Below are 25,773 nucleotides of genomic sequence, written 5' to 3' on the forward strand. Positions count from 1 at the left end.
CGAGGCTTGGTGCAGGTGTAATTTTGTACCAACGGAACGCAAATTAGGAATGTTCTAGTTCCCAGTGTTGACACACTTGTCATCTAAACACATTGAACCCGATCTAAAAAAAATTAATTATTTGTGATACGGCAAACCTCGTTGTAACTTCTTTTACATATTCTGATAAATGATATTTAAGCATCTAGTGAACTAAGTTTTTAATAATACCTCCGCACAATTAGGCTAAGAAACAATAGAACGTTTTCATTTAAAGTGAACTGAAAAGGAAACTATAGAAATCCAAAATAGTTTTTCTTAGAAAGAAGTTAATATTTTGATTGGAAGATTTCTTATCATTTAGAATAGCGTCATCTATAATTAAGAACTTCGGAAAGTTTTCGGTAAAAGTCGGTATGATTTGTACAGCGAACCATGATCGGTTTAGCCTAACGTTCTGCCCACGTTGTCTTTTCCAAAATGTCTGTTGTAGGTAGTGTTCTCAGTGTTGGAGGTACAAGAACTTCGGGAGAATCTGTTAGAACGCAAAATGGTAAAGTGTTTGTTGATACAATATTATTTATGAAGTATATTTATTTCGTATGTAAAAATCTGAAAGTATCCTGTTTATTGTAATTAAGGTTTACAAAAATGGGTTTGCAGATGTTGCGTGCCTTTGCTTGTGAATGCGAGTTGGTAGGCCTTATTGTCTCGTGAGTCATATTCCCTGTTAAGTGTAGGGTGTTCCATCGAAAATTCTGGAAACGATAGGAGTCGGATTTGAATTGAAATGTTGGAAGTATAATGTTCAGAATGCATCAAGTTAAAGTAGTTTAACTTAGTTAAAGCGTATATTGTATTCAGAAAACATAGACGTTTATAAAATTTTAGGAAATTTCTAAAACGTTTTAATAATTTAAAAATGTTAATATGATGAAGATGCATACGAGACTAAGACGTTTTTGTTGAATTGATTATTTGAAGTGTAATAACAGACAAAAATATCGAATTTAGTTAAACTGAGAGAATAAGAAATTGTAGAATCTGGTCTTTGTTAACATTATGCACCATCCTACATGTGCGGTACAAATTAAATGGAAAGTCATCTTTATATAGACTGAGCATGACAATTAAATATGCAGACCTGGATATTATTTGTAAATGAATATAATGCTTGTTTTTGTAAAGAAGAAAATTGTATTTAGGGATAACTGTTCATAAAGAAAATTATAAAATCAGTTTTTTAAGTGAAATATACAATAATAATAATAATAAATATCCAAGTTTTATGTTGGGTTGCTGTGTGGAAAAACTTGTTTCTTTAAAAAAACGTGGAATGTTAATTTGTCAGTTTTTATGCTTTGTTCTTTAGGTTCAATTTCAGCATAGTGTAATTGATGTAAATCATAGTAATACTGAGACAGTTAACTCTTTCACTTTGGCCTTGATATAATGTACACAAGTTTGTCTATACATTATATATTTGTACTACAACTTTTGATACAGCATGGGTATCTTCACAAAATTTGGTAGACTTTTAGGCAAAGATTGCAAGTATTTTGTATACTAAAATAAGATTTTTCAGTGAAATATTTTTACTAAAGATTTGTGTGCAAAAATACTCTTTCGTTACCAGTCTGAGTGTAAAGTGATTTCATGTTATGATTTAAAAAATATTCTTTGTCCCAAAAATCTCAAATATTATTTTCATGTAATCTCTAGAACTGCATCAATACATTTGAAATGTTTGTTTTTAGTGAAACTTTTTTTTTCTGTACCCTTAACTCTGTGGGGTCTGTCACTTGACTAACCTTGCAATCATTGTGGAAAAATTAGTAAATAAATATAAATTGTTTTTTCTAGAATGACTGTGTTATAACACAAAAATGCAAATGTTAAGTGTAAGTCTCATTATGCTGTGTATATATATATTTTATTTTATTGGCATTCCAGTCATACCAGTTAACTCTACATAACTTGCAATAATGAGGTGTACGTGTACATATTATGTATCTAGTAATATAAAACTGACCTTTTGTCTTCCCTCTCTTGGTTGTGTTTCAGTATACTAGTATTTTGTAATATAGTCACATTTCAATTATGAAGAGGTGAAGGAGGCCATTGTGTTTGATTCAGTACATAAGATATATTTCGGCAAAATAAGATATGAGGTTCTTGTTTTATATTCTAGCAAGGTAATATTAGTAATTTGAGTTCCAAATTTGTATGAAACTATAGACTTAGTATTTTGACATCATGTATATCTAATTTTAAACAGTGCTCCATTCAACATACCACATGACTTACAAAAATCTGTAATTAATGTGTTCTTTTAATATTTACTTTTAAATGAAGAAATTAACTGGTATATAATATTAAGTTTTGAATTATAATCTACAATTTGATGTCAAACTTATTGACATAAATTAGTAGTTCAATAAAATTTTGAATTCTTCACAAACGTGATGGCATGACCTTGACCTGTGACAAAAGGGATAATGGAATGAGCTACAATCTCCTGTTGTGCACTATTCTGAAAATATTAGGTTGTCCAGAAATAAATTTCAGAATTCTCACAATCATATTTAGAAATTGAATATTGAGTAATTAATCGTTGGTTGGTTTAATCCATTTTTGTTTGTTATGAGACCTGCTCTATGTTGCTATTGTGGAACCGAAATGACCCATTTCTTGAACAGATAGTGATATACAATGAAAAGTGGATTCTGTAAGACAGTCAGAAAGGATCTACACAATGGCTTGATTGCAAAACAGCCCCAAAGCCAAAGTTTCTCCAAAGAAAGGTCATGGTGACTGTGGTCAACATCATTCACTGTAAGTTCTCTTCAGTTGAAAGGTCCTTATTCTTCTTCATGGCAATGAGCTCTCAATGTGTCAAGGATGATGCTAAAAAATTGAACAAATTGGGAATTGATGTTCTGTTTCATACACGTTGTTCCCCAGACCTTTCCTCTATGGATTTTAATTTTTTTCAACCACTTTGACAACATTTTGAACAATAAATGCTTTAACAACCAGGCAGCTGCAAAAAAAGCTTTCAGGGAATTCATATGTGGACATTATTGGTCGTAATGGACAATCTGGTTTAAGAGGTTTGGGGATGCTGTATATTTGTGGCGTGTATGAGTTGGTTTTGCGTAGGTAGAAATAGTGTTTGTGAAATTGTGTTGGCTTTTTTCATTTTTAGTAGTATTTTGTTTAGTTGTGTTTCATGTGTCTTTGTTAGATTTGTGTGTATTGGTTCAAATTTGTTAGTGTCTGATAGGATGTTTTTCATTTTTTGTATGTATTCATTTGTGTTCATTATGACTATAGCATTTCCTTTATCTGCATTTAGAATTTTTATATTTTTGTCTTGTTTTAGGTTTTTAATGGAATTAATGTCTCTTTTGTAAAATTATTTTTTAGCTTTCTGTTTTGTGAAATTATGTTGATGGTTTTGTGAGAAAATTCTTTGAAAAAATCATTTTTAAGATGTTGTTTTTAGGTGTTTCTGGAAAATATAAATTTTTAATTGTTCCTGGGAAGTTTGGCTGTTGGATGTCAATAAAATTATCTAAGTTGTCTTCTTTCTGTTGGTAACTCCTTTCAAACATGTGGTCAGCTTCCGGTCAGTTACCTCTGTCTTTCTTTGTGAACCTGACGATGATCGAAGAAGTTTGAAACGTTGTTCGCTCCTTTACGTAAAAAATTTTCTCAACCCAAACAAGCCGTTTTTTACATATATATTTTTCAGGGAGTTCACTGACCATAGAAACTGATTTCTACATTAAGGGCATAAACAGCATATTACATGTTTGTAAAAGTGTGTTGAAATAAATGGTGCTTATTTTGACTAAAGCATGTTTTACAACATTGGTTTATACTTTTCCAAATTTTCCTGTTAAAATACATGTATTTATGGACAATCTAATAATTCAATGTATTCAAGTATGTGTAATATTTTGTTGAATATTTACATTGTGTTGACTTGGAAAGATTGAGTAAATTATTGGTGCCCAATCATTTTTCAGTACATGCTCTTGATAAAAATAAGTGAATATTAAATTTGTGCAGAATGGTAAAGATAGACTGTAAACTTTTATCAGTGATTGTTTATAGTGTAAGCTGATGTACAGTATTTCTGGTGTGTAGGTGGTGGTTTTGAATCTTGTATTTTAACTTGTATGTCGAAGTGTAAGATTTTTTTGTAAGGTGCTTCAGATACCTTTTTTTTTTCTTTACAGTTATGGCATCATGTTCTATTTCAAACATAGTGAAAAGCTCACTAGGGCCAGTTGGTCTGGACAAGATGCTTGTGGATGATGTAGGGGTACGTTAGCCACTGTTTTGTTAGCTTCCTCTTTTATCTCATTTTTGTAATATATTAAAGAAGCTCTTGTTTCAGGAAAATTAAGTTTCCATAAATGAGCACCATTTTTTAAAGATTTAATATAGAATATTTAATGTTATAACAATTGCTTATATTTGAATATTCATCCAGTTTTATCACTGCTTTTTAACATTTTTTGAAGAAATTACATCTTGAAATTAATGGCTTCAAAACTAACTTTACTTTTAAGATAATTTATAGAATAAGCTTGCACTTCTGTAGACTGAAACTGAGGATTTTAATTTTTATGATTGATTAACTATGATTTTGCATAAAAAATATTTAATCTCTATGACATTCAGGAGGCATAAGTGGGGTTCATTTGTGTTTTTCCATTAAGAATATTTATGATCAGATTTTCAATTTTGTGCCAGTTGTTCATTTTAGACATAAAACATTTTTTGTAATGTAATTTAATGCTTATAATGCTTTTAATATAAACCAACATGAAATTGTTTTGGAAATTTCAAGTGCCAAATGTCTCGAACATCTCCAGACAGTTGAGAACCTCTGTGCCGATACCCTGTTTGACAGTTTGCAGTTAGACATCACAAATTAGAAATCTGATTGCAGTACCAAACTTTTGTGATTTTAGCAATGTAAAATGTTTTATTTACAGAAAAGCACACTTTTCAATGAAAAAATAATTAAAAATTTGTGGATGCCAGGTCTTTTTGTACATGTTTGATGTAAAAGACTGTTTAGCATAAGTGTTGTCATTTAGTTTAGTTAATGATTATTTTGTTTTCATAACAAGCATATAAAAGGTAATCATTTTAAAGGCTAGTTATGACAATTTTTTCTACATAGCTTGATAAGTGTTGTATGTTTTGTGTAGTTCACTTGTAATATATTCTTTTATTTTTAAACCTCTTAAATTTTTCTTGCTATGCGAGTTTGTTACCTCATATTATCTCCTAGCTTGTAGAAAGTTGTAGGTCTCAGTTGGAAAAGAAAAACTGTTCAATCAGGAAAAGTTATTAGTGGTGCCACACACCCATGTGAGTCCCTCATTTGGTTTGTGCTTTCTTCAAGATTCTTTTTTTCTTATCAGTTACTCTTAACAGTTTTACTGTAACATACAATAGTGAAGTTTGTGACTTATTCCAAAGTAGAACTGTTTGATACCATATATATAAAAACGGCTCGTTTGGGTTGAGAAAAGTTTTTACATAGAGGAGTGAACAACGTTTCGACCTTTTTCGGTCATCGTCAGGTTCACAAAGAAAGAAAGAGGGCGGGCTTAGATGTAAACTACACTGACAAACATTACACCAACATTATTTATAAAATACAATGTGATAACTGCCACGACTTCTATATTGGAGAAACAAGTAGAAAATGGAAACCAGATTTAAAGAACATAAGTTGCCTTCACACGGTTTCGAACACTGCAAGTCAAATAAACACAACATAACCATAGAAAACACTCAAATACTAAATAAATAAACAAACATAAACAAATGCAAAATTAAAGAAGCCTTACTTGTACAACAACTTAAGCCCAAAATAAACCAATACAAAGGAACACCTTTATACCTGTATGAAAAAATATAAATAATAATAATAAATAATATAAAATTATATATTCAAACATCTAAGCCAACCCTCTACATTTCGACACTCAGTTACACAACCCCTTTCAAACATGTGGTCAGCTTCCGGTCAGTTACCTCTTTCCTTCTTTGTGAACCTGATGATGACCGAAGAAGGTTGAAATGTTGTTCACTCCTCTACGTAAAAAATTTTCTCGACATCACTAATTATTGTTTGATACCTTCACCCAGTCATGGAACATGGTATTATAAACTTTTTCCATTTGTATGGTTGTGTTCGTTTATTTGACTTTTAAATTTCAAATTTTAAGATGCTACTTCAGGGTTGTCTTCTATCAGCACATTTACACAGGCTTCATGTGGTAATCCTTGGTGGGTGAATTATCTTATCGGGAAATTGATCATCCACTTAACTGACTTTTGTGAGGCTCCAACTTTAGAAAGATAAAGCATTATACTGTCATGGTTTTTTGAATATTTTTACTCTCGAGGAGACAAAACTCTTTAAAAGGCATGACCAGATGTAATTAGACAGGTAGTGAGTGATTTACAATGAAACAATCCTATAGAAGGAATATCATTGTGTTGCAATTTTAAAAGCTACACAAGATAAGATAAAAGAAGCAAGCATATGTCAGTTTTGAAACACCTTTGTTCTAATAGTAGTTGCATATACAATACCATGTAGTCTAAAATAAAGCTTAGATGCACTATTACTGAGGAACAAAAAATATTTATCTGGATATTGGTTTCAATGCTTTCATGCGTGTTCTTCATTTCAACACTTGTTTGAACCTGGATTGATTGTTTAAATGTTAAATGACTGCTGTCATATCTAAAAATACTATTTGTAAAGTTAAAAATCAGATATATAATTATGGTGGAGTCAAGTAAAGATAATTGTTATAAATGAAAATGTTTTGAATGCATTATAAAATATAATCAAGGTACTTGAAGTGATTTTGTTTTCAAATGTATCTTGGAGTGGTTGGTAGGGGTATTAACATTTACTAATAAAGCAGAAAATAACATTTTGACCTTCTTAGATCATCTTCAGGTTAACTCTCTTTGAAGATGAACTGAGAAGGTCGAAACATTGTTCTCTGCTTTATCAGTAAACGTTAATACCCAAACCAGCCATCTCGAGGTACATTTTTACTTTGAGTGGGTTTTTCGTTGTCACGAATTATTTTTGTTCACTGTTTGCCTCAAATCTCATTATTTTGGTTATTTCTGAAGATGATATAGATTAGTCTTGGATAAACAGAATAAAATTGAATGTGTGTTGATCAAGACATTCATGTTTTGATTTACTGAAGCTATAGATAGTCATTTGCACAATGTTTGGTTTTAGCTGTTAAGTTTTAATTCTTCCTTTTCTATAGGATGTTACAATAACAAATGATGGAGCAACAATTCTTAAACTACTTGAAGTAGAACATCCTGCTGCTAAAGTTCTGGTAGAACTTGCTCAGCTGCAGGATGAGGAAGTTGGAGATGGAACAACGTCTGTAGTAAGTATTTTGCATGTGTTACAGACTTGTGAAAGATTTGCAGTTGTGAGCCTCATGTAGGTAATTTATGAGATCAGAGTAAAACTCTTTAGGTTGAGCACTTGTTACACCATCTACCAAATTTAGTTTTCAATGATATCGTAAACTAGACAAGATAACGTGATGGTATTTCAATACATTTGGCATACCCAAACAGATTTCCCTAGAAGTTATCTGTGGTTCCTGATGTGTTTGTTATTAACAAAATATTAATCCTTTGTAGAAAGTTTTAGTTAAATTCAAAATTTAATTTAAAAAAAACTTGTTATTTATGTAAGTTATTACACTAGGTATCAAAATGTAAATTGCAAATACAGTTTTTGTGTTAATTTGAAAAGGAAGTATTAAAAATATTTTTAAGCTTGTTTTGTCATGTGATGTAAATTCACTCTTTATTTTTCCCTCTTTAGGTTTGTACAGTTTCTGTGGTATAGTTAAATAACAGAGTTAAACATACAATTTGAATGTTTTAACTACATGGGTTTGGTCAAATTGATCAATCACATGACAACTTTGTGCTCATTCAAAAGTAATTATAATTTTAATATAGTATATGTATCTATACCAAATTTGATACTTTCAGTAAATATTACATGTTTTATACATACAAAAAATCAAATTTGTAGTGAAATATCTTTAAACTAATAAATATTTGTCTTAACATATCAAGTCTTTGATTAGTGCAAGTGCAAAGTAATTTTCATGTTAAGATTAAAAATACTTCATCTAAAAAAAAACAACCCAAATCTCATTTTCATATCTAAAACCTAGATACATTTTGGATGTTTTTTTTCAGTAAAACTATTTTATTTATATTAAATGAAGTAAATAATATTTTTCTAATATTTTGCTTGTCCCATGACTTTCCCAGTTGACAAATGCTAGTCATGCTGGGTATACGCATGGGATAAATCAGTCTTTTCATGTTAGGTCTGATTTATAGTAATGGATTTCAAAATAACCACTACCATATGGATTCTAACATGTACACTCACTTATTACTTGATTAAGTTTGGAATTATTTTTGAAAAATATTAGTGAAGTCTTGATCTGATTGCTTTTAATGTAAACATTTAAGTATTAAAACTGGGTAAGTTACAAACATAATGCAAGTTTGTTTAAGCTGCAGTTTTTTAATTCTCTAGTAATTATTTGTATACATGCTGGACAAGATTTAAAAGTTTTAAAGAGACATTTAAGTAATCATTAACTTAGTGTTACTGTGTGTTTTTGTTATACTTTTGTTAAAGGAAAGGTCGATTTAGATTTGACTAGAGCAATTTCTTTAACCCCACCACTGTGGGACATGAGTCAAAGACAATGTCATAATATTTGTTGGCTTGCATTCATATTTTTTTAACTACTATTTCATCAGTTGATAACTCTGCATTTTGTATCAAACTGTGCATAATAATTCAAATTTAGTATGTATGATATGTTATTCAATTTCCTAACCTAAAAGTAGATATTAAAAGATGCCTAAACATTGATTTTTGTGTCATGTGGTATGTTGAATGCAGCATTGGTTCAAATTGGGTTTGTAATGACAAAACAGTTTGCAGTTTTATGTGAATTGTAAACTAAAATTACCTGTATTAACAAGATAGTGTAAAATAATATCTTCCTGTTTTTTCTGTTTGCCAAGAAATTCATGCAGTGAATATGCCCCCGGACCCCCATAGTCAGGCTGCTGCTGTGCTGTGGCACCTCTGGCGCCAGGCTATATACCTTTTCCTCTTTTTTTCATAAATGTCATTGGCATGCCTGAATATAGAATACAGGAGGTAAATATGAATGACAATTATAAACAATGTTGAAAGTGACCCCCCGTTGGCATCAATGCAGGCTTGTATCCTTCTTAGTTTGTTTCTAAACACTGCTGTCAGTTGCTGGCTTGAAATAGACAATGAATGCTGATTACAAAACTGCACAGTGACTTTTCGAACACCCTGTACATAAATTTTAACTTCCTGTTACTGTTAACAGTTTTATATTAGTACAAAGGCAGTTGGGTATGAAATCTGGAAAAACAATATATATATCTAGTTTTAAATGTTGAACAATAGATGCTCAACAATGTGTTTTATAGGGAAGTAACTTTTTTTTCTCGTGCAAAAATGTTTTTTAATGTACTAAGAACTGTTATTTTGAGTACAGAGGTTAACAAGTACTCCAAGTTATTTATCCAACAAAATATTTATTGCCCTATCAAGTTCCTAAGCAAAAAATTTGCTGCTCAAAGTGTTGGTTATGATATTTGTGTATATAATATTATTATACTAAAAAAATTTGCTAACATTTTTCATTTAACATTTCAAAAATTTCTAATACAGCAGCTTTTTGTCTGCTACCTTACTACCTCATGTGAGTTGGAATAGCACTTAGATGGCTCAGACATTGTAATGCTACAAGATTTGTACAGCTTACCTGACTGGATTTTGGATATCTGTTTTGATAATCCAGTGAGAATGACTACTACTTTCTGTTAAAATCCAGTTCTTTTTCTTGTTTATGTTGATACAACTGTTAACTAAGTTGGACTTTGCAGCTGCTACTTGAAGAGGTAAAATATTATGTAATGTTGCTGTTAAAAATTTAATTGTTATACTGATACAGTATGCTTTATCAAGTTGAGTACAGTATCCAAAGACCTGAGAATATCAGACCCTGAAAAGGCCAAAACCTGTGAAACATGTTGAATATTATTTTAAGAGCATGACAAGTTCAGGTATTGTTAGATTGAAATAATGCTTGTGCAAGATTATACTAATAGTTTTTTGTTGTTGTGTTTTTAATCTGGGATTTGATTTTATTAATTAGCAATTTATTTTACTTTAGGTAATAGTTGCAGCTGAACTTTTAAAGAATGCTGATGAACTGGTTAAGTGTAAGATCCACCCAACATCTATCATTAGTGGATACAGATTAGCCTGCAAGTAAGTACAGTTATAAATGTTTGTTTCAGAGATGCTACTGTGTCTCTGAACGGGTTGAATTTGATTTAGTACCTGTTGATGTATGTTATGTCAAAGTTGAAATATCTGCTTAAATGTTTGACAGGAATAATTAGGCAGCCTGGGTTTAGTTGCTAAGTGCAATAAAGATTCTTGATTCACTTTTCTAGTTATCTGTTAGAAAGTTTACAAGACTGAAATGAAGCCGTTAAATTGTTTTCTTGTAAAATATCAGAACTAAATGTAACAATCATTACAATAAAACATGATGGTAATTATATTTTGAGATAAACATGTTTTAAAAATTGCTAGAGGTTTCTTTTTGATGCTGACTATTGATTAAAAGTTACCTTTCTGGACTGCTTTGTGTCAGTACTAGTTTTACTATTACATAATGCTAGGTGAAACCTTGCTGATGTTTTCATACTTGTCAAGAAAAGTCACATAGCATCAGTATTTTTTTTCTTTTCTGTATTTGTATATTTAATTTAAATTCTCAAAGGCTTATGATGTATGATGGAGATATTACTACTCCTAATTTACATTCCTGGTAAATTTAGGCCTGAAAAAAACACTAAATTTTAATATTTTTAATCTGTAAAGAAAGTTGACTTTAATATAAGTAAAAATTGGCAAAACTTTGTGTGTCATAATTGTTTTTTACCAATTTATACTATCAGTTTTCATTTATATCCTGGTTTGTCAGAATTCCAATTTGATAAATTGTTTCTTGAAAATTCTGTTATTCAGTGACACAGATGCACATTGTAGCTTGTATGATTTCATAATGATGTACTTGGGTAAAAATATGTTCTTAACTTCAATAAAAGTAGCTCGTTTAAAGAAATCTTGGTGTTACTTTAAACTTTACTTTTAGTAGTTACGAGCCTTCTTGAATTTACTTAGGTTATATGAGTAAGCAGGTTTAACACTTAGGTGGTATTTAAAATATTTTCTTACACCAGTCAGTAACTTTAATAATGTTACATGAACAAAACCTTGGACATTGCATAACCAACAAAACTGTAGAAATAATGGATCAAGTTATGAATTTTTAATTTTAAATTAGATACTTTTTAAGTAAGTTTATTAATTTTCATGTAGTTTGATCAAGTGTATAAACAGAAGATACCAATGATATTCCTCCAGTTAGGAAACGGTTGAACAGTTTTTTAGAAATTTACAGTAAGATAAGACAATTTTAAAGGTAGTACGTAGTTCATAATACTTGTATTAAAATGATAAATTTTTAAGTAAGAAAATGTGTTTATAGACATTACAAAATTGTATACTTAAAGTTTCATATCTATGGTGCACATAAATGTATGCTTTAGTTTCCTCTCAATGATGAAAGAATTTTCAGAGATATATACCTTTGAAGAAACTTAAGGCAGACTCTGAGAGAGGGTTTTTATAGTTAATTTTTCTGAACTTTTGATTGTGGTGCTTTTTTAACAAGAAGTTTTCATCCTCAGAGAAGCTTGTAAGTACATACAAGAAAACCTGACCATAAATGTGGATGAATTAGGTCGAGACTGTATTGTGAATGCTGCCAAGACTTCATTGTCATCAAAACTTATTGGATCGTATCTTTTTAAAATTTTGTGGTTTGTTTTATTTTTTGTTATACAAAGTAAGAAGTTAAACATTTAGTATAAATAGTTTTATCAATGTAAACATTGTCTTAATTCCTTGAAAGGTTTTAAAGAAATAATAAATCAACACTTCAAAGGAGTAAACTATACATAACAGATTTTGTATTATTTATTACCTCGGGTCATACATTCGGTAGAGTATTGTCTTAAAAAAAGAAATACTGCTATGAAATGTAACATAAATTATTTTATGATATAGAAATTGTAAAGGCAAAGTCTAATTTTTATAGCCTTCAGTTTATTTGTTTATGAAGTCATAAACTAGAAAGTTTCTCATTTGCTACACTTATCTGTTACATCTTTTCCAAGTTGAAATAATTCTGACATTTTATACTGTATCGTTTATATTCAATAGAAAGGTGAAGTTTTAATGTATTGAATTATGGGTGATGCTACATTGTTTTTAGTGCAGAGTATTGCCAATTTTCAGTTCAAACGTGTATCTCATGGTGTTCACATTTAGTAACTCAGGGAATTAATCTTCTCTTGCCTTAGTTAGAAAGCCAGTTATATGACATTATTTCCTTGTGCTTGTTATTATTCTGTTAAAATATAATCAGTGCACTAGTACTATAATTCTATATAAAATGCTTAATTTCGTTGGTAACAGACGAAAAAAGGGTATCTTATTTGTCAGTGTACTTTATTGTTATAAAAGTAACTAAAATGTAAAAATAAGAAACTAGATTATGTAGTATAATGAAAAAGTACAATAATAATTCTTAAGGTACATATTAGCTTGTGTATTTAGTCATTCAATACTGTGACATGAAGTACTTGTTTGAATGACTTACAACTTGTTTGGCAGTATTATTAACTACATGGGTTTGCAGGTTAATAAAATTAGGAATAAAACTGATGTAGACTGTTACAACCCTTAAACTATAAAGGATAAAATTTTTATTACCATCTACAGTCATTATGGAAAGAGAAGGGGGGTATGTGTAATTTAAATTTTTTATATTATTATTGTAGTTACAAGGTTTATTAAATTGACCAAGTTTCAGTAGAGTTGGAATAGAGAATAGAGAATGTTTTCTTTAAGAAATGTGATATTTATTTATGAGGTTTTAAATGTTATTCAAATGATATTTGAAAATTTTGAATTTTTTTTTGTCTTAGCATATAAATCATCGTCGTTCCATATCGTTGTAGAAAATCTTTAGTTAAAATACTTAATCAGAATTTCTACGTAAAGAAAATAAATTTGTAATGTTTAATAAAAGCCTTCAGAGTTTTGTGAAGAAACACAAAGCAAACTAAATGTAATGGTATAGAAGCTAATTCCATTATGGTTGTAGTTACAAAGACATTGATTGACAATGTATAGTAAGATTTGAAGGAATATTTTTAAAGGAATTACTTATACAGCATTCTTAAAGTTCTGAAATACAGATATTACTTCCTATGTGTTAGTAAAAATATTAATTTGTAATAATTCATTTATATTAAATTTTAAAAGTTGACTATGATAAAACTAAAAAATATTTAGTCTCAAATGTTCCAATGAAACTTAATGGAATTTAATACAAAATACTGCCTGAAATTAAGTTAAAAATTCAACATTCCTGTAAATTTGTAAAGCACTGTACTGTGCGTAATCTTGTAAGAGAAAGAAATTTTTTGGAAGGTTGGACCTACTTTTTGAGTAAACTATTTGCCCTAACTTCATAGTTCAGTGGGTATACTTGTCAGTGCTCGGTATTTCAATATGTGGTTCACCCAGTGACTTTTAAGTGTTGAGTGTAAAACAATAAACATGCATATGTATGAAAAGTTTGTTTGAAAACTATACTTGGTAAACTGTCTGTTAATTTTTTATCTAGAAAAGAGCTGCTAATTTGTTATACAGAATATGAGAACATTATATTAACATGTTTCTGAAGTCTTATTACAACTCATGTTTCTGTGTCTAATCATGTTCTATCTGGAAACTGTGCATCTTGACAATGGCTTTGCAGTGCACTTTTTGTAGTAGAAGGCTCCATAAGAATGCTTTTTTCTGAACATACAAGTACGCAGAGATGACAATTTTCTAGCACTTATTTTAACAGTCTAATGCCACAGGAATTTGAGTGCTACAACTAATGGCTTAAGTGGTATGTTATAGAACAGCATAAATATTCATTTCTTTCAGTGATTGGTTGAAGTTGAACAGATATGTTATGGAAGCAGCTTGTGCATTTGTGACTTGCATCATTTTCCAGATGAAGATCCTTGTGTGTTTTTACAATTGATGTTTGTTTCATGAATTCATTTTCATTACAAGATACTACATCTTAGTTAATCACAATTGTGGTATGACTTACTACAAGTCTCTCTCTGAGTGGTACTTGATACCCTAAGTTGATTATATGTTTTATTTTTCAAATACCATATTAATTGCAGGTGATTTTTCTTTTCTTAAATTCTAGAACTCTGTTCTGAACATATCTTTATGATCTGAATGTAAGACTTGCCTTGAGAAATGCTTTTACATATCCTTCCCAAAATGTCTTTTTTTAGTGGCATCATGCTTCCTGCAGAATGTCATGATGTATTGTATTGGCCTGATTATAAGGTGTTTTTTTGGTTAATAGTTAGGCTGTAAAATTCATAGTTGCCTTATAATTGTGGCCAACCACAAACTCCTTCCCTCTGCTCTAGCCTGTCACAATCCTGCATGTCCTGATAGCATCTCTATGTTTATGCACCAGATGTTTCCTCAAGGTCATTGCCAGTTCTTGTCAATGATACTTGGAATGTTGGATAACCAACATTCAGAAAGAGGAAAGTATGAGAAAATCTTTAATAAAAAAAAAATTGTAATACTTATTCAAAAACCTGATACTGTATGTATGAAATCCTTGTAATGTTTACTAATAATATAGAAAATTTAACAAAGATTCATGTGCATTATCAAAGATTATGGTTTAAGTACTCTGATAGGTAATTTCATGTTACAAGCTGCTGGTTGGTTTTCACTCAGCCTGTATTGGTAGGATTAATTTATATTAAATATTTGAGATTGTAGGTTAGCCAAGCATATAGAGTACCTTAATAGATGTTTATCTATTATAAAGGCATAATGTATTCAACTTATTTCAGCAGACAGAAAAATATGATGCAAGCAGTTTATTTTTAAATGGTGTAGTTATGAAAATCTCACAATAGAAACCTTAAATTCTGAAATATATTTAATTTACTTTCATTATTATTCTTTCTTATTAGAGGCAGTGTAATGTTTTCATGTTTCATTTTTTTAAAGTCTGAAGAAATCTGAAAATACAAAAAATGTAAGTGTGAGTGCTTTGATTAAATTATCTTCATTGGTGGGTACTTTGAATATCTCTCTTCTGTATAGTAATTTTAACTTTTTGTATTTTTACATAATCTTCGAAAACGTTCCTTAACAGTGATTTAGTGATTCGGATTTCTTTGCTAACATGGTAGTTGATGCAGCAATGGCCATCAGAACATCAGATGGTAAAGGTGGTTTCAAATATCCAATTAAAGCTGTCAATGTCTTGAAGGCCCATGGACGGAGTACAAAGGAAAGCATATTAGTTCATGGCTATGCTCTGAACTGCACTGTAGCTTCCCAAGGTAGTTCTTTTATCGGCATCTTGTATGTTATGTCATTAATAGTTACTATAATGTTATTTTGTTATTGTGGAATGTTTGAATGAGCTTCATAGTTGTATTTTTCATAGATTTATTACATCAGAAGGAGGAATGTCTACTTCATAAAAGTGCTTATGTTACTGGATTTCTCATTTTGTGGGATTACATGTAGCCTTTGGACATTATGAGAAAAGTATCTTTATTATAATCTCATTAAACAGAGCAACCCGACATGGCCAGGTGGGTTAAGGTGTTTGACTCATAATCTGAGGGTAGCAGGTTTGAATTGTGTTGCACCAAACATGCTTGCCCTTTCAGCCGTGGGGATGTTATAAAGTGATGGTCAATCTCACTATTTGTTGGTAAAAGAGTTGGCGGTGGGTGGTGATGACTAGCTGCCTTCCCTCTAGTTTTACAATGCTAAATTAGGTATGGCTAGCACAGATAGCTTTCGAGTAGCTTTGCGCTAAATTAAAAAAAGAAAAAAAACAACAACAAACATTAAACAGAATGGGAAATGTTTATGCAATATTTAAAGGCTACCTTAGTAGGTTAAAAACCAGAGAAGTGTTGAGATTAATTCTTAGTTTTTAACTTAATAATTAGTAGTATGGAAACTTGCATAAAATCTTAAAATGACTACAAAAACAAACTGGCAAATAATGTAATGTTGAGCTCTGTTAAGATTACTGGTTTGATTTCAAGGTCTTTAGTTCAAGTATGAATACGAAATATTTGTAGTTGGTTAATGTTTGATTTATTGTATTGTACAAGTGGCTAAAGACATTAAGGAGATTTAGACCAAAATACAGAAAATTTTTCTTTTGTGTGTATATCTTTTTTCTTAATTTTACCACAGGGTTTAGATAAGTGTGATCCAACTTTTGTTTTTTGTTGGTCCCCCCCAACTTCACTTTTCTTCATAGGTGTAGATTATAAATGGTGGGAATTTACAGTCGTGGTTTGTATTTTATTAGCAAAATTTTACTTTCAGTTAAATATTTTCATTAATTTCTTTTAGCCATGCCTAAAAAGATTGTTGGGGCTAAAGTAGCATGTCTAGACTTTGGTTTACAGAAGGCAAAGTTGCACCTTGGGGTTCAGGTTTTGGTCACTGATCCAAATAAGCTGGAAGCTGTAAGAAAAAGGTTTGTCAATTAATAAAAAATTTTATAACAGTTGTTATTTACTTGGTGTAATTGGCACATGTTTTAATTATAAGTTATGATAACAGATTAGATTTCTTTTATCAGTAAGTAAATGATTTGTTGTGAAATAATGCTGTAATATTTTTTCATCATTAATGGTATTAGCTGCTTGAAGTATGAAAAATGTAACAGACACAGTGATTAACAGATTAACTAGTATTTAACATTTACATAAAGGCTGTGGCATATCTAAATTAAAACAATTCAGTTAGATGACCTTTATGAAACTACACTACAAAGCTACATGGAGAAATGATTATTAAGAGAAAATAAGATAATTCTGTAAATGTGGTATGTTAGTCAAGTATTCTTGTTTGAACTTTCTTTAAGCAGTCACAAATTAGCTAAGAGATTTAAAAGACTGGGGAAAAGTTAGACATTGAGGCATGCTTTGAACATCAATGTTGGGAAAATTAAAATGCCCAGGTAGAGGAAGGTCAATAATACCTTTGTCATTGAGCACAGTTTTCTGCTGTAAACATGTATTGTCCTCTAATGTTGAATGTTGAAATGATGCTGTTGTGGTGTTAAGAACATGTGGACCTGTAGTAACAATTCCTTCAGCATAGGTGAGTTCCATCAGTTCTGTGAGGGTTATGTTGTAAATAATTGCATATACTGTGTAGTCTTGAGGGTTCCTGTTGCATCTGTTGAATAATGTTTTAAATATATTGGAAGAGATGGAATCATTCATAAACGTTACATCACACTTCAGCTTAAAGGTAGTATGTTAACTTAATAGTATTTTATAGAGTACCTATACATTTTTTGTACAGTACCAGTGAGTGTCAAGGAAACTTATAAAAACAAGAGTATAACAATTAAAGCAGCTATTCAAACAAATACTCCTTATGTGACTTTTCAAACACCAGAAATGATTCTTTACTGAGTTGTACATTGGGCAGACAAGTATTATTCACTTTATAGTTACTATTGCATTTCCAGTTAGATTTAACAGATGATACTGCTAGATGGACCATTTGCAGAGAGATGAATGAAGTTTCCAACTATCTCCAGCATCTTCCACCCCTTTTATTTTCTTTAAAAAGTGTTATCTTATTGTAACTTACACCTGACTAGTGAGATGAAGTTTTGTGTAAACAACAGTATCATGTTGCATGATTTGTATTCATTAGATTTGATCTTTTATTGTGATCATTTCTTTAATTATGCTAACTTTATTGAAAGAAGCATAGAGACTAGACAGTAATGATTTTAATGATGTTAAAACAACCTTAACTATTTTTATGTCAATGAATTATTTAAACATATATTTTGTATGACCATTTTTTTCTGGTCAGGTGAGCAGGAGGCAAACGAACTGAATTTTATTATTGTGGTTTCCCCTTGAGGTGGATTCCTGTATGTGGTGAGGGACCTCTCAGAGAAGGCTTTGTACATTCAGTTTACTCCTGGGATTTTAACATCCGCCAGCATGTTTACTATGCATGGCAACCCGTGAAGGGAAGGAAAGGATCCTGGTAGTTGAGTGGTGTCTGGGGCATTGCAACACACTTCTTTGGGCTAGTATCAAGCAAGTACCAGCAAGTGGGTGTTGCAGACATTGATGCTGATGTTTGGGTACAGTGCTCATAAAGCTGGTGTTGCTGCAGTATCCTTAATTGGTAGCGTGGTGCATTCCCTTGTAAGACTTTGTGGTGGGAAGGAAGCAATGGGCACAGAACTATTCTGTCATCCAAATTCTACATCTTGGACATATGCCTCTGTGCTACATTTCACTCCTACTTTGGGTATGCAGGTGGACCTTTCCTTGCCTCCATCAGTGTATTTTTCCCACCATGTGAAGAATCTTTTGTTCTGTGTGGATAAATAAGTCAACAGGTCAGTACCTACTCCTGTTGCTGCTCCAACTATTACTTCTAGTGATGGCCCAGGCACATCTCCCTTGGGCTGAGCTCCTGGTGTCTGCTTGGGTTTATCTTCTTTAATTAATTACAATTATGCTATAGGAAGTCCTTTACAACTTGCATTACTGTAGTTTTTCTGCTGTAAACTAGATGTAAACATTGGTTATAATGCTATTTATGTTTTTTTTTAAACTTTGTTTTGTTTTACCTTAATTTCCTTTTATGAATTTTACTAAATTTACTTTAATTTTAACTTTTTACTGGATGTTTGGCTCAGATAGCCTAGCTGCTTTGTGCCATAAAACACCAAACCAACCAGTTATCTTCTTTGACCCCAAGATGCACTATGATTGTTTGTTCACTCCTGCAGTTACTGAAAGCTACTTCAACTGATAAGATTTGGTTATTCAACCCAGAGTAGGATCCATGGATTTTTTTGTTCTCTTTATCTGTTTTCTGGAGACACGTAATCAGTCAGATCTTGATGCTTTCCTGTTCATCTTGTGAGGCTTTAATAGGCACAGTCCTCTCTGAGGTGGTGTTGATACTAATAGGAGTGGTCATTCTTTGGAGCATATACTCTCAGATTGCAACCTGTTTTTTTAATACTGGCTCTTTTACATATTTTCTTGCACCTAGTCAATCTTGTACTGTTACTGATCTATCTATCTTGCTTTCCTTCACATTTCTCTCATTTTTATTGGAGGGTTGACTGTAAACCACATGGCAGTGATAATTTTTCCTGTACTTTTGAAGGAGATTGGCTGTGATCAATGACAACTGATTTGAGAGCCACAGTAGAAGTTGTACCAAGCCAACTAGCTCTCTTTCACCTCTTTCTTGGAAATTGATTCTGCTGCTGTTTTGTATCATCTGTTAACAACTGCATGGAAGCAGTAACTGATTGTATCATTCAAGCAGTTGTTTGTTCTATACCTAAGAATTTTTGACACGGTATCCTCATCTGTGATAGTCTCCATTCTGCCATCAGACATGGAAGGCTCAGAAACAGGCCTGGGATATCTTTTGTGATGACCCACATTGTTTTCTAATGGGCCCATGCTCAGATGACAAATGACAAAGCAAAAAGAAATCTTGGATTAAGTTCACAACAAGCATCTCTTCTACCACCAGTTCTAAAATCGTGTATGACAAGGTTTTGAAGGTCACCAACTGGTGACATGCTTTCTATCTTGCTCTCCATTGGCCAGAAAGTTATTGAGGTATGGAGCATTGCTGATGCTCTTGATGAAGAGTTTGCATATCTTTCCAGCACTTCTATCCATTTCCCTGCTTTCTTGGCCATTATATTTTGGGCAGAGTGATTGCCTCTTTCCTTTTAACCCAATTATCTCTGTGGCTGTAATCTTCCCTTTACACTGGTGGAACTCTTGCTCTTCATTGATTTGGCAGTACATTGGTTGGACCTGATGATGTTCACTGTGAGATGCTGTGTTGTCTCTCATTTCCTGCTCTTCTGGTTTTTTCAACTGGATCTACAAGAGTATATTTTTACTGATGCTTGCTGCAAAGCTATTGTCTCACCTTTTTTAAGCCAAGAAAGGATTCTAATATTCCTTCTAATTATCATCCAGCTTTGACTAGCTGTTTCTGTAAGTTCTTAGAGTATGGTTCATGCTCTTAATGTTTAGTTTCTTGAAGCAAACTTCTCACCCATTCATCATGAGTTCTGTAACAGAGCTCTACTATGGATTAGATTTGTGCATCTGATTAGAATTGAAACATTGATCAGGGAAGCTTTCCTTTTCACCTTGTTCTGTTCTTGAGAATGCTTAAACACTACATGGAAGTATGGCATTTTGTAGGACCTCCATTCATGAGGGTTGCATGGCCATCTACCCATTTTTACTTAGAACGTTTTACTTGATGGGTAGTTCCACGTTCGTGTGGGTTTGACACTTCTCCATTCTTTCACATAGGAATTTAGAGTCTCTTATGGTTGTATCTTGAGTGTCACATTTTTCTGTATAAAAAAAACAATCAGTGTTGTCACAAATTCTTCCTAATGATGCAAATGGGTTCTATGGCAGTGACATCCACAACTCGTCAGTCATTGAATATGAGGTTTATTTAGTGGCAGCTTCATACTGCCCTCAGTTGCTTGTTGAAGTTTCTAACTTTTTTTTTACAAAATCATTTGCGTTTTGCAACTCTGTGGGGTTTATATGCCGATCCCAAACTTGTGGTGATGCTGTTCTTCCCATGTTCTTTAAGGCAAAGTTCTTGATGCTTATCTTTGATCATAAGCTTACTTTCATTCCTCACATGAAGCTACACATAAAATGTACTAGAACACTAAACATTCTCTGTGCCCTCTCTTCCTCATCTTGGTAAGCAGATCAATGGTATCTGCTTCAGATCTATTGTACTCTCATTTGATCCAAACTTGACTATGTGTCACTGATCTGTGGTCCTACCTGGATCTTGACCTTGAAGATGTTCGACCCCATTCATCATCTGGGGCTTTGGCTCTGCACAGGTTCTTTCTGCACTTCTTCGGTCCAGAGTTTATACACTGAGCTCCACGAACATCCTCTTAAAGTTCTCTGTTTACAACTTTTATTGCAGTATACTACTGAACTTCAGTCATTACCACAAAGCTTCCTCTTGGGATTGTCTTCGTTCCTCAGTGGGCTATGCTCTTTCAGAATAAGTGGTCTACCACTCTTGCTCTTGGCCTTCATATCAAGGTTCATCCGGCGGAATTAGGTCTGTCGTTAGATGATATTGCTGACTCCATTGATCAGCCTATCCTACCATGGCTTATTACCATCCTTACCTATGATCTTTCTTTGAGTCAGCTGAGGAAAATGTATACTCCCATTGTTAAGTGTAGTTTCTTTATGCTGAACATCTTTTGAACCATTCTTCTATTCCCATTTATATGGATAGATTAAAATTGGGTGACTCTGTGGACTCCATCATGTTTCATTGTGGCTCATTGTTGGTTTGCAGGATCCCCTCTATAGTTTCTATTCACTGCTGGGTGTATGTTGCTTCTCTTGCCCTGGTTCACATAGAAAGTATGCAGTACACAGTACTGACTTTTATAGCTCTACTGGTTTTGGAATCTCTTTAGTACTTGCATTATTTTTGTTGATGTACATAAACAACTAGCCCATTTTCCTTTATCTGTTTCTATCTTATTTTTCTGGACATGTGGCTGTGCTTGTAGTGAGAAATCTGATTAAAAGCTTTTCCAGATTAAACCATCTGTTTTTTGTTTTTGGCTATCTTGTGTGGCCTTTGTGACACTCGAGCCACAGTAGCCCTTACGTTACTATTGTTCCATCAATACGTCTTTTCTTTGGGTTTACCTCTTGCACCGGATGGTGTCACTGGTGGTGGTGACACTGTCTGAATTAATTGTATTTAACTTTTTACTTATAGGCTGTTGGTTTTTTAATTCTGTTTAATTATTTTACCTGCTTTTAGACCTTTGTTTGTGTTTTAACTTTATTTATAATTTAATTTTTAGCACCAGTTTGGTGTAGCTTGCTTCATTGCTGCCAATTATTTGGGCTTCAGCAGTGGGATATTGTTGACTGAATATCAGGAATTCATGGCCTAAATAAACCACTTTCTGGCCAAATTGAGCATTGTTAAAATACTAACTGTTTCATGTTAGTTTGTGCTTTCGAAATTTTTAAATGAAATAAGTATATTTTTCCAACAAAGTGTTGCATGTTTCTTCTCCATAAATCTTTGAAATTATAAAATTAAGTAGTAGTAGTAGTTCTGCATAAACAACAGTAGATTTTTCATAGATTAAACTGTGCTACTTGTAATTTATTCCAGATGAATCACTATTTTATTAGTTAGGTATGTTCAATGTTAGAATTTTTAAATTGTGGGGAATTTTAATTTAGAAGTAAATTGAATTTGATATGTATCAGATTTATGATATTTATCAATGAGATTGATACAGTTTTCTTTCTTAACATAAATAATTTTAATATTAAAAAAACAGTCCAATTTATAATAACAGTTATTAAAATATTGGTTTATATAGAAGTTTTACAAACTATACTAAGTTTTCTGTCTGGTCTGGAACTGAATATTTTATCACTAATCTAGATCCACACTAAGCAAATTAATTCGGAGTTGATATTGTTACACCTTGATTAAGTTAACATTGTCTTTTCTTGGCTGAACTCACACCCTTATTAGCTGACTTTTTACTGAGGATAGTATCTGGCGTCCTTGTGAAAACTAGTGTCTAAGGTTGCACAATTTTAGCTTTCAAGGCTTATAGTATACTGACTAGCTAACCAATAATGATGATTGTCTCTCAGTGAGTTGGTTTTATGTATTAATCATGTGAGACTCTTGAACATTCAGCAATGTTTGAAAACACAGTAGCATTTTTGTAAAACAAATGTTGATTCTTACTCTCAAGAAAATTCTACAAATTTAGAACAGCTGGGACTTGCATAATACACATTCAACAGTATATGTCACATGAATCAAGCTGAAACATGTATATATTAATATAAATGCATAATAGTAAATTTGTTACAACTGCTTTTTTTTTTTTTAGTCAGTATTTGTTTTTTTATATGAACATAAAGTAATGTGCAGGAAATTTTGCATTTTTTGGCATTGAGCTTGGAGAGAAGATAATCTTTATATACTTAGTTTGGGAGAAATAGAATGTAAAAAAAAGTTTATATAGGATTTGACTGATATTTTTTGTATGATTTCTTGGTGTAAAGTTCTTTTTATCTATTGCCATATTTGTGTATACTGTAAGTCCCTACCCATCCATATATCTTATGTATCCAGTGTATCTGTGTGCTGTCCCTCATTCATGTACCCACGTACTTGTCACAATATGCTCTTCAAGTGTAAATGGGCTTACATTGGCTATATTTCTCTGAAGAAAAAGAAACAAATTTATAATACGTGCATAATTGAATATAACATAAAACATATGGATGGGTAGGGACTTACGGGCCACCCTGTAACTTTATTTGTGTTATTTTTATTTTAAATGTTTTATTACATTTTCTGTGGTAAATGTTCTTAGTGCTGACTGAATAATATGGTATATTGTCTTTAAAATAAAAATCTTATATAACATACCCATTCAGCATAGATAGTCAGATTCAAATGTTCACACATAACCCATGAGGCTTACATGGGTACGTCCCAAGTTTGGTGAGTCAGTACAGTGATTTACTGGTTATAATTGGGCATATGCCCACACACTTGTCAAATAATTATTTAGATCAGAGCTTAACTTAATATTTAACATTTTTTCTCACATTAGTATATGTCATAATTAAGATACTATGTAAAACTTGCCACATAGAAAGTTTTGCTGTTTTTTTGTTTTTTTATTTAAGAAATATAAATTTTTGATAAAATGTGTTTCAGTTCAAACAGATTGAAAATAACCGTTTTTTGTGTTCTAGGGAGTCTGATATTACCAAGGAAAGGATTCAGAAAATTCTGGCTGCAGGTGCTAATGTCATCTTGACATCTGGAGGTATTGACGATTTGTGTTTGAAGTACTTTGTTGAAGCTGGGGCTATGGCAGTACGCAGGGTTAAGAAGATTGATCTGAAGAGAATTGCTAAAGCCACTGGAGGTGGGGCTCTTTACTCACCGACATCTACAAAGATGCTCACATTAATTCATTTGCTAGTTATATTTAACGAAGGAAATTAGCTATTTTGAAACATGGATTTTCTATCATTTGAAAAAAAAGTACAATTTTTTTTTAAATTTAGTTAAATTTTATTTTTTTCTGAACCTCTGTGATTTGTTGAATGGAAAGTAGTGGTCTGAAGGAAAGTGTGGAACTGTTCTAGTTATGAGAGGTGTTGTACGTATTTTTGTGATTCCAACTTTGTTGTGTGTGTATTTATGTGCATTAATTATTTTACTTTTACCAGCTCAACTCCTGCAATCTCTGGCTAACATGGAAGGAGAAGAGGGTTTTGATGCTACAATGGTAGGTGATGCTGAAGAGGTTGTGCAGGAAAGAATCTGTGATGATGAACTACTTCTTCTAAAAGGGCAAGTTTTTATTATTTAACACAATATCTGTGTATAACGCTTGTTTTGTTACTTAATAAATCTGTGGTTTTTCAGGGGTTGAAAGCAGTTGGTAAATTTAAATGCTTTAGGTTTGATACATCAGCGTATCAGTCTGTTTAAAAGCTGGTGATACAATAACAGAAGTGTTTATTAAATTTAGTTTTAGAAAATCTATTTGAGAATCTTGAATAACAGTTTAAGCCCCAGTGATTACCTATCATGAAAGTAGTGGCCTGAACACTATTATGTGTGGAAAATTTTATCAAAAATGAGGGGTGTAAGAAGTTTATTAAGCAAATTAGTGTTTTAATTTGTGTAATTATGGAAATAAATGAAATATTCCTGAATCTGTTTGTTAAAATAACAAGAGAGCTTTGAAGTTGTATAAGAAAAGGTAGTTATTGTAATAATATTGATTCATTGAATGAATTAAAACATTTTGTATCCTAGAATACTTTTTGGTTTTTAACTTAAAATATCTCTGCAAGTTGTTCTGTCAGCATCACTGTTAGAAAAATATGAATATATTGTTATAAAGACAGGTAGGGGTTGGTATATATTCTAGCTAGCAACAGTAATATAAAGTTTTAATGCTATAAGAATGATTTAAACCAGGTAATCAAAACTGTGAAAACTGAGTTACTTAAAATTTGAAAAATTGTATCCTTGCTTTTGGCAACTCATTGTAATTGTGTTAGTCTGAGCTAAAGTAAAGATAATTTCAGTTTTTGTAATTTTTTATTTCTTGTTTAAATAATTTTTATAGCATTAAAATTTTCTGTATTACTTCAGTTAACCAGATTATGTATCTGTCAATTTCTTTTTGTCTTTATAAAATTTAATATTTTATTATTATACGTTTGTTTTTTATTGGCTATATTTTTATGCACCAGCAATACCATGTGCGAGGCGTGGTATTGTCTCAAAGTCATTTACAT

The 25,773-nt window shown here is 31.7% G+C and overlaps 1 protein-coding gene across 1 annotated transcript in view; it reads left to right on the plus strand.

Moving 5' to 3' along the window:
- The first annotated feature begins 375 nt into the window (after positions 1-375).
- LOC143234110 (T-complex protein 1 subunit alpha-like) overlaps positions 376-25,773 on the plus strand; it is a 28,715-nt gene continuing 3,317 nt past the window's right edge. The window contains exons 1-9 of the mRNA XM_076471185.1: positions 376-532; positions 4,227-4,312; positions 7,314-7,442; positions 10,320-10,417; positions 11,911-12,021; positions 15,494-15,675; positions 16,715-16,841; positions 24,208-24,383; positions 24,691-24,814. Of these exons, the coding sequence (XP_076327300.1) occupies positions 460-532; positions 4,227-4,312; positions 7,314-7,442; positions 10,320-10,417; positions 11,911-12,021; positions 15,494-15,675; positions 16,715-16,841; positions 24,208-24,383; positions 24,691-24,814 (1,106 nt within the window). The 5' untranslated portion in view covers positions 376-459. The remainder of the gene's footprint in view (positions 533-4,226; positions 4,313-7,313; positions 7,443-10,319; positions 10,418-11,910; positions 12,022-15,493; positions 15,676-16,714; positions 16,842-24,207; positions 24,384-24,690; positions 24,815-25,773) is intronic.

The sequence above is a fragment of the Tachypleus tridentatus genome, chromosome 12 (assembly GCF_004210375.1).
Source record: "Tachypleus tridentatus isolate NWPU-2018 chromosome 12, ASM421037v1, whole genome shotgun sequence".
Classification (NCBI taxonomy): domain Eukaryota; kingdom Metazoa; phylum Arthropoda; class Merostomata; order Xiphosura; family Limulidae; genus Tachypleus; species Tachypleus tridentatus.